This window comes from Suillus paluster (genome assembly GCF_016628075.1).
Source record: "Suillus paluster strain FC165 chromosome Unknown EDB91scaffold_169, whole genome shotgun sequence".
Taxonomy (NCBI): Eukaryota; Fungi; Basidiomycota; class Agaricomycetes; order Boletales; family Suillaceae; genus Suillus; species Suillus paluster.
Genome location: NW_024537729.1, coordinates 51428 through 60613, shown reverse-complemented (window position 1 = coordinate 60613; position 9186 = coordinate 51428). Strand labels below are relative to the sequence as shown.

Genomic DNA, 9186 nt, shown 5'->3' with positions numbered 1-9186 from the left:
AGTACCTATGATGATCTTACCTACTAATTGGAGACACCGACAGATCTGATTAGCCCGTCCGCCTTGGCGTCCAAAAGAGCCTTGTAGGCGGCAAGGCGTGCATCCTTGCCTCCCAGGGCACTGTGGGTGAGGTATAAATCATAATACGCTAGTACCCGTCTTGTCAGCTATACAAATAAAAGGAACAAGACTTGCATGATCCAAGGTTCGCAACCGAGTCTTTCACAGCAGCCATCGTGCGATCGTAGGTAAAATCACTGTGGAAGACCTTGGAGGCTGCGAAGGGGGTCAGATAGGTGAAGAGTCAGTTGCCAGGAGCTCTCAGCCGCACGAGATGACCTCACTGATAAAGATGTTTTTGCGCTTAACACCACTTTGCCCGACCCCAACACCGACCTGAACTTCATTCTCATAGAACCGCGCCGAGTCAATCATTCTAATGATCCAACTGAACTTTTGAATCTGAGAGTGATGTACAATACGCACCGGGTAACCATTTTTAAGGGCAACTTTACAAGCGTCCGCGCATTCCTCGTTCAGGTAGACACCAAGCCCAAGAGTGGGCATCTTGTAGCCTAGACCATTTCTGTTGATCACCGCGCTATGTGCACCCAAGATTGCAGAAACTCACCACTGGAGAGTGTGACGTCCGTTTCAACCATGATCTAGAGCTGAAGGATAAAGACGGGGAAACGGCCAACTATTTATGTTAATCCGAAACGTACAGCGCACTCGAGAGCTGACGAATATTATACGCACGGCTGACATCGAACCCCTACTGGGTAAAATCAAGCAAACGGGCATCAACGTGGGACTTGCAGAAATCGTTTTCAAGAGTCGACACTCTCGCTTACAGCCCAAGGCATGGTTTTGCCCCCAATTGATCGCCACGACCCTGGTTGAGGCGCTACTTCTGGGATAGAAGCTAGCGGTCAGTACTTAGTGTTGGCGCCCCAAAGCGGTTACATTCCTCGGGCTTGATACATTGGAGACAGTGGGAAAGAATCTCACCCATATGCACGTCGTAATCCCACGTCGCTTTCTGTGAACGCCAATTTCAGTCCCGCGGCCCGGGGGGGTATGGCAGTAGCCCAGCCTCTCCCTCTTTCCCTTCTCATAGAACCTCTGGATTGGAAGTTGAAGACGGTAGATATTATGCAACGTCGATCTTGAGACTTGGGCCAAAGTATGTTCGATTGCTTCTTGTTTGCCCTCCTGTAACTACAAACCCTTTTGCAATCTCGACACCATCCTTCGTGCAACACTGCCCTTCCGTCGTGGACCAGATTTGAATCGAAATTTAACACATTTCGCATCACTAAATTGCCAGACGTTGCACAAGATGTGTCATGCTTCCCGCTGGAGATAATCAGATTCAGCTGGATGCACATCGAGACTCATAGACCATACCGGACGTTCTCTAACTTATCGCCAGGTGCGCGAAACTATAAGCATGGTTCATGTTCGTAGTCGCTCATCTCGGACGGTGATTCTCCCAAGGGTACTATCCTCGAGTAAATGAATCGCCGCCAAAACGACTTGTGGTTTGTGTCGCAATTCGTGACGGAAGACAAGGCTAAATTTATTTATCTTGGCGTCCACCTAATTAATGAGAGTACCGAACCCACACTGAGTCAATTGATTGCACTCCCTGCCTCCCACGACTGAAACAACAGGGACACTCACCAGATGGCAGAAACCGCTGATGTGTCGACTTCACCTAAACTGAGCCCAATTGTCTCCGGATCAGCTACTTGCATTAAAAATTGTCGTTGGAAATTTGAAGTCAGGGGGAAATGACTCGGGCTGAGCGCCTGGCAGCGAGATTTGTTGGACACTGCCAGCAGCGCGACAAAATTCCTATACATCATGATTCACTTGCAATTGATAGTGTTGATGTAGTTTCTGAAATCCACTAGTCTTCATGAATGGCGTCAATATCGGTCAACTGCCAGTGGTAGTCTAAGGAAAGAGAACAAATATTCAAGCCACCTATGCAAGGAACTTCAACAAAAGAGCCCGAAGGCCCGGGCCTTGTGAAGCTTACATGAGCATGCATGCTGTGATTTAGCTTTTTAAGACATACACAAGCTGTACATAGGGTCTTACATTGCGACATATATGCTTCGGGCAGCATATATATTCACATATATGGTTCAGGCTCTTTTGTTACTCCGGGCCCCGAAGCCATCGCAAAGCCGCAAGCTTTCTCTTGATGAAAGAGATCGTTTCGGGTATGTCCGGGCTCTTCCAACATTCAACATTGTATGTTACAATGGAAGAGTTGAAAGTACATGAGGCGCGCAGGATGGTACGCCATGACATTATTGTTGATCCATACTAAGAAAATCGCTTTCTTAGATGCAAGGCAACCAGAGAACATTTTCCCCGCACCACTCATCAGAATCAACAACATCCGAGCGCATCTTAAAGTTAAATAAACCCAACGCACTCATTGGAGAAGGCTCAACTGTCACTTGAAACTGCATGACAGAGTATAAGAATAATCTCCCTGTAGTGTGCTTCCATTTGTTCAGTCGTGAAGCGGGTGAGCGCTTGACGCATGCGTCATGTTCGTGAGTACGAATTGCATACTACATTAATTTACTGACAGCCCCCGAAGCATCGCCTTGACAATGATTCTGCCAAGACGAGAGTACCGAATAATAGTATCCCAGCATTGCCGCATTATTGTGCCGCTTCAAGCTGCCTATTCTTTGTCTCCAACATCGCCAACAACCCTCACAAGCTAGCGTTTTGGCCAAAATGCTTCGAGGTCTCACTCCCACCATTGCGACCATTGTGCTGGTGTTTTTAATCGACTTCACGGCCGCAGGAAACACCACTTGTGCAGGGAATATGACACAATGGTACACAGATGCTGTAGGAGAAACAGCATGTGAGATTCGGAGTCCTCTTTTCTTTTTTTTCCTGACCGTCCTGAGTTGAATAGGTGTGACATATCAAAGACTGAGACAGATATGCAACCCTAGTTGTATGTTGTATTTTGCTCTGTGTTCATCAAAACGAAATAAAATTTGAAGCGATCGACCTAAAGATCAAGTCCCAAACTTTCGACCGAATACTCCAGGCGATCAATGTGACGATCAATTACGTGCGTCTCAATCAGGTCCCTCTTGTGCCAGGCTTACATTCGTGGATAGAGAGTTGCTGCTGCAACTCCATATCGTGGGCGCTAAGTATGTTGTGTATGAAGTATGTTTTCTTGACTGGGTGCTGGAAAGCACTGCGCTAACTTACAACCTAGCTGTCAATGGGATGTAGATGGCGGGTCGACTTCGGGCATTGACGCAGGTAATGGTTCAGTGGTGTCCATGAGATTACTAGAACTAGAATTTTCTAGGCATTGGTGCATACGGGTTATATCGTTCTCCATCTGGACCGTTTTGTAGTCCAGGAACGAATCAATAGTAAGCATCGTGGTGCTGAAGTTCCGCTTGCTAGTTGTTTAAGTGGTTTCTTGTCCAGGCTTCCTAGTGACATACAGGCGGCAGTTTGCAACAAAGACATCAAAATCGCCAATTTCTTATACGACCTCTTCTGGAGTGACGGCCCATGGTGAGTGTCCCGCTCATTGAGCGTGATGAAAATGCTGATGGCGCGTATACAGGTTCTAGTGCGTGAAATCAGATATTCGTTTTTCATCGAGCATTAAAGTACACACCGAAGTGTATACACCATGAATACCGCTTCCAAGGACGAAGCGGCGACAAACAACAACATGTATACCCACTGCAACAGCACGACAAGCTCAACCTTGAGCTCAAGCGCTAGTCACAGTACAAGCGCTAGTTACAGTACAAGCACTACCTCAGCGGCCCCATCCCAAACATCAACCGCTGCGCTTGTAGATTCCGCAGAAAGTTCTAAGGTCCCCACAATTGTAGGTGCTGTAGTCGGCAGCATAGTCGCGCTAGTCGTGGCTGTCATAGTAGCACGATCACGCTGGCGTAAGCACCGACGAAGGCTTGTCCGCGTTCCATTGGATACCTATAGCCTACATGCACCCGCGATGGCAGTGACGTCGCCATATACACTTACTGAACCCAGTGAGTCTGATTACATTTCCTGTTAATGGTAATAATGCTAATGTTCAAACAATGCAGATTCAGACACGGCACCAGGGAACCCGACGTCGTACGGGTTCAAATATTCACGCAATCGGGGTCATCTACCAACATCAAGCAATCTCCCCTCGACATCTCCCTCCACTACTGCACTAGCCACGACTGCTAGTGAAAGCGGCCAGAGCTCATCGAACCTTCTTAGAAATGCAAACTCTTCCGTCAGCGCGTCTAGGCACGAGGACGCAGGGGTTGTTTCAACTCTTATGCGCTCAGGGTCTGGAAGATTGCCTCCAGCGTACGACCCGAGCTGGGAATTTCGCTCCGGCGGCTGAATCCCGATTCAGAATACCAATCACAGGAGTCTCCCTTACAGGTCTCAGCGGACAACCAGCCTAGCCTCCGGCGCACCAAGCGATGATGCGATATCACACTTCTTTACCTACTGTTTGATGAACAATTTTATTCCGTGCTTTTCGACGCTGTCCGACTAGAACATATCATGCATTTTGCACTCCAGTACGATTCTAGCAAAATCATATCTCATTTTAACGATCCGACATTCTTTGTGCTAACAGAACAGCATTCGCTATGCACGCTGAATATACCCTTTCATTACCATTTGATTCAATCTAGATATACCACACGTACTACTGATCACTGTCCCCCCTGCCATACTATCTCGAGATACTGTTCTGATCGTCCTATAGGCCTTTCATTATTCGCTTTTCATATCCCGTAACTGACGACTACCTTATTCGCTTGGGTTCCAGTCATTAAAATTGATGGTCGTTGTTATCGTCTTCAAAATGTGGTCCGTGGAATTTTGGACTGAAACCTCTTGTACTTATTTATGAGATTCTCTGCCACCGCTTACACATAACCGGCTTCTCTGTTGCTTTCGTCCACCAAGGCTTTCACTGCTTGGGCGATTTCAACCGCACCCTAGCAAGAAAAAATCATATCACTGCTACCGTCAGACAATCGATTACAAGAAGATTTGCTCACGGGAGTATCGGAATGGCAGCATATGGAAACCTCAGTGACATTTGCTCCGATGTCAAGCAGCTTGCCTCCGACCGTAGAAACTTTGTGGAGCTTTAGAAGGTTTTTGACCTGCAATCAGATGAGAAAGGAGATGGATGAGAGACTGGATGCTGCGACTGCCATAAACCAAGAAAGGTATTCACTCGTTGACGCACGACTTCAATGGGTACTGGATCATGCTTCCTAGAGTCCAAGATACAGGTGAATGAAGTAGCACTGTAATAAGCAGATGCACTAACTTCGTGATCAACAATTTCCCCTCGTCATTGTAATCAAGGTCAGCAAACCACTCTGAACTTTTCTCGTCACTTCACAGTCATGCACTTGAGTACAGCAGTGACAAACCTGCAATAAACGGCACACCCAGCTCTTCTGTAGCTTGTTGATGAGCTGTTCCAGCGAGCCCCATAAAGGCTACACCTTGAGGACCGGCCGCGCTAGCTTTGAAGACCTTTGTGACACCCACAACTGCCCGTGCGAGGATCGATGGAGCGTGCTGTCTGACCATAGACAGAGCCGTGGGGTTTGATCTATGGCCATCGCTAGTTACTAGACTGTAGAAATCGGTACGGGAAACGTACGTGATTCATTGGAAGGCCGTAGCGTTTTAAAAACCCGTCCAATGCACCGACCTGATAGATGAAGCAGGATTCTAGCTCGTCCTGTCAACTCGTGAATATTTTAATGCATTTAAATTCGACTGAGATGTCATAGCTCACCTGGCTCAATTGCCATCTCACGACGCCCAAAGCCTTGTAAATCAGGCAAGGAAGGGTGGGCACCTACGAGAACATTGTTGGACTTGGCGAGTGCAACTGTCTTGTTCATGACTGAGAAGTCGCTGAGCAGAACTGTTAACACACGAGCAGCTAGGAATATTGATAGGTGGGACTCAACGAAGCATGGAATCCACAAGCAATATTTGCTAAATGGATTGTCTTCATAAGACCTTCGTCATCTCCCTGTTTGGTGCTCTCTTCAGACAGACGAGGTGACATTCGTGGTGAACTGATACATACCATGGTGTACAAGGAGAATCCCTTATGTATATAGCGGTTGACGCGATGGACGGCTACGCGCTTGCAATGATATCACTTCACCTCCCCCATGTCGCAGTTTACGGTCGCTTTCAACGGTTTACTCATGGTATATCTTAGGTGTAGTATCCGTCTGCAAAATCGGCGTGATGAAGGCAGATGAAAAGACAATGTCGATTGCTGATAAGCTCGGTGTCAAGTACCACAGTAGTTGACAGCAGGATGACCTTATGGTCCGACAGACCTCGGCCCGCTGTTGCATCATAAGACATAGTTAGTTCTCATTTGTATTCATTCTCATCACACGTGATGAAATACCAGCACATGCGAGCTTTTTCATAGGTAGATGTACCAAAAATACAAGCATCACATCAGCGCTGTGAGAACGTCCGGAACGATGAACAATATTAATGCATAATGTTACACCTTATTCACTTAGCTGCCAGTACTTCCGCCTGGACGCTATTTTCTCGTGCGGAACCCCCGTTAGACTTCCTGGGCGTATTCCATTGTTCGGCCGATGCAGTCTGAACATTTTGGTCAAGCAGGGCTTGATCTATACGACCTACATGGTGAGCATAACGAGAATATTATCACGAAACAAAGCTACCTTCACTAGGGGCCTGAGTTGCGTGGCGGCGCTATTTCTGGTCACCCAAGATGGATGATACGCAGGCGGAAGCCTATGTGCAGGTGCATCATCGGGAGGGATCAAAGTGCCAGCATCATCTTCTCGGCTGTAAAGTGCTGCTTCCGACACACTGTCATTCATAAGATATGACGCGCCAGTGGATGTGTTTAAGGATTGGCCCCGCTCAGGGCTCAAGGAATGCGTCATCGGGAGAGTAGACTCTCTATACCCATGAGATCGTCGAACGGGACTGAGACTGCTATATCTCTGAGTGGCTACTAGGGAATGTTGTGAGTCCGTGAGTGCACAAATTAAGAGTGTAAGTACCTGGTTCGGTATCCGTGGAGGACGCTCCATAGGACAAGCTGGTTGTCAGGGAATTGACCAAGAAACGAGGATGGCGTATCCTGGATCATGCGAGGCTTCTTGTGTCGCCTGTAATAGAAAACTCCACCGAGCACTGCGATTATGGCAAAAGCGACGCCACCCACTGCACCACCGATGATGGCTCCCTGCGCACTGGATGATGTAGAATTTGCAGAGCTAGACGGGACTGCAGAGGCAGCACCGATGCCAGCGAGAGTTGTAGTAGGGACCGATGTCGATGTAGGAAGGGATGCTGAAGGTGAGACTTGGTTCGGGCAAACCGTGAAAGTGTTGTTGTTGTTTGCTATCTGTTGTTCTTGTGCATATTCCACTGTCCATCGACTGGGTCATCGTGAGGAATGAGCTACTGCACCCTTTTATCTTTGACTCACTAGAACCTGGCTCAGGGTAAGCCAAGTACTGGCAGGCATGTATTTCAAATTGAAACTTACCAGGATCCATCACTCCAATAGGATCTATTGTACAGAAAATTATCGATTTTGATATTTTCGTTGCACACAGCTTGCTGGACGATTGACGGAAGCCTAATTATATCAAGTGACGCGTGAGTGGGTGCGCTGCCTTCAATCTCAGAACACTCACGATTGATCTGTGATTGGAGAACATCCCCCGAGATAAGTACCATAGTCACCAGGAACTGCAGAATAAGTGAGTCGTCATTTTCAAACAGAATAAACTCGTATTACCCGCGGTAATTCCAACTGCATTGCCGCTTGGATCAGCATCTAGTTGGCAACTGTATTTTGATACAGGTATTATGAGCGAGCAATGAAAGAGAGAAGTATGTATTACTTCATGCAGAGCATGCTTAATGCGAATGCGACAGAATTGCAGCAACAATCTCCTAATCATCAGTTCAGCAAGAGTAGTGGGTCGGTACGACAAGAAGAGGCCTACCAACTTCATCATTGCAACGGTCACCAGGGGTGATCGCCGTAAAATTGCCAACCACATCTGATTGTTAAGCACGTCAGTGCATGCAAGAGAAAGACTTAGAGACACCCACAATCACTGTTGCATATTTGTCGAAGCCGCTGATATGTCATGCCTGGCTTATTAATTTTCCATGTGACCACTTCAAATGTAAGTAAGGACTTACAAGGCGTTTCACCAACCGCGCTTGTGTACCAATCCAATTGACCGCTAAGACACGTCGTATTACCGGCCGCTAAAACAGCACCTGCATAATACAGATATAACAGGCCGACCCGTGCAAGTCCTTGCATACCTGTCATTACCTGATGATCTACGTGACGCCCACAGTATTGATATCGAGGTGTGCGAGGGCCAAATGTGGGTAGTCGACTTGACACTGGGACATTAAATATCTGTCCCGGGCCATGTCATCAACTTTGTTCGGCAGCAGTGCCACGACGAAAGCGCTGGAATCGATCAAAGTTAGAAGGACTCAATGAGTCAAGCCTCATCTCTTTCATCTCATCAGCTGCCCAGAAGGCAACAATCAAGTTGAGATTTGATCGGAATATAAATCAGCACCGGTGTTCCACTGGCAAAGCGGGGATACGCGCCCTTTCGCGCCTCATTGGAAAAGTGTTTTCCTCTCCCGTCCATATGGTATATTGTTCAACTGTTATAACTGTCTGGGTCGTGTATTCTGGTAGGTTGGTCCGACTCCTAAGCTTGAATCCTAGAGTCATTAGCGGTAGTCAGAGTGAACGATTTTGAGACGATTCAGCGTGCGATTACAGGACGATTCAAAATGCGAAAATCGTGTGAAAATCGCAGTTACTTTGAACACCCCACTACCAGAACGGATTCTCAACGCGATTCTCGTGTAAATATGTGTGTATGCTAAGTACCTTACAGGTGATGCAATAGATAATCCTCCCTTCGGACACACCAGTGACACGGACCACTCAAGATGCCGCGACGGACGCAAAGGCAAGTGCAAGTACAGAATCTAATTATGTTTAGTGCCTGTACGTGACATCACAAAAATTGCTCAACCGTGATATTACCCGATATGGACGGTAGGATG

General features: G+C 47.3%; 4 protein-coding genes across 4 annotated transcripts; 1 reads left to right on the top strand and 3 right to left on the bottom strand.

The window, feature by feature from the left end:
• Positions 1 to 23: 23 nt before the first annotated feature.
• EDB91DRAFT_1088142 (NADP-dependent oxidoreductase domain-containing protein) lies at positions 24 to 662 on the bottom strand (the record flags this gene model as incomplete). Its single annotated transcript, XM_041316361.1, has 5 exons — positions 24 to 167; positions 215 to 276; positions 345 to 462; positions 487 to 575; positions 632 to 662. The coding sequence occupies 5 exons, from the start codon at positions 660 to 662 to the stop codon at positions 24 to 26; spliced, it is 444 nt and encodes a 147-aa protein (XP_041169672.1).
• A 2104-nt stretch (positions 663 to 2766) lies between these two features.
• Positions 2767 to 4420, top strand: EDB91DRAFT_1088141 (uncharacterized protein; the record flags this gene model as incomplete). Its single annotated transcript, XM_041316360.1, has 6 exons — positions 2767 to 2899; positions 3045 to 3115; positions 3365 to 3579; positions 3632 to 3637; positions 3679 to 4070; positions 4128 to 4420. 6 exons carry the CDS (start codon positions 2767 to 2769, stop codon positions 4418 to 4420), a joined length of 1110 nt encoding a protein of 369 aa, XP_041169671.1.
• An 83-nt stretch (positions 4421 to 4503) lies between these two features.
• Positions 4504 to 6277, bottom strand: EDB91DRAFT_1273414 (lamb YcsF family protein; the record flags this gene model as incomplete). The annotated part of the gene is made up of 11 exons (XM_041324611.1): positions 4504 to 5030; positions 5094 to 5201; positions 5276 to 5315; positions 5372 to 5423; positions 5478 to 5573; positions 5599 to 5662; positions 5714 to 5784; positions 5852 to 5973; positions 6030 to 6094; positions 6152 to 6172; positions 6233 to 6277. 11 exons carry the CDS (start codon positions 6275 to 6277, stop codon positions 4959 to 4961), a joined length of 756 nt encoding a protein of 251 aa, XP_041169670.1. The 3' UTR covers positions 4504 to 4958.
• A 448-nt stretch (positions 6278 to 6725) lies between these two features.
• Positions 6726 to 8233, bottom strand: EDB91DRAFT_1256074 (uncharacterized protein; the record flags this gene model as incomplete). Its single annotated transcript, XM_041324101.1, has 10 exons — positions 6726 to 6734; positions 6780 to 7056; positions 7128 to 7508; positions 7559 to 7564; positions 7619 to 7711; positions 7770 to 7824; positions 7874 to 7923; positions 7980 to 8031; positions 8085 to 8141; positions 8194 to 8233. The coding sequence occupies 10 exons, from the start codon at positions 8231 to 8233 to the stop codon at positions 6726 to 6728; spliced, it is 1020 nt and encodes a 339-aa protein (XP_041169669.1).
• Between the last annotated feature and the right edge of the window lie 953 nt (positions 8234 to 9186).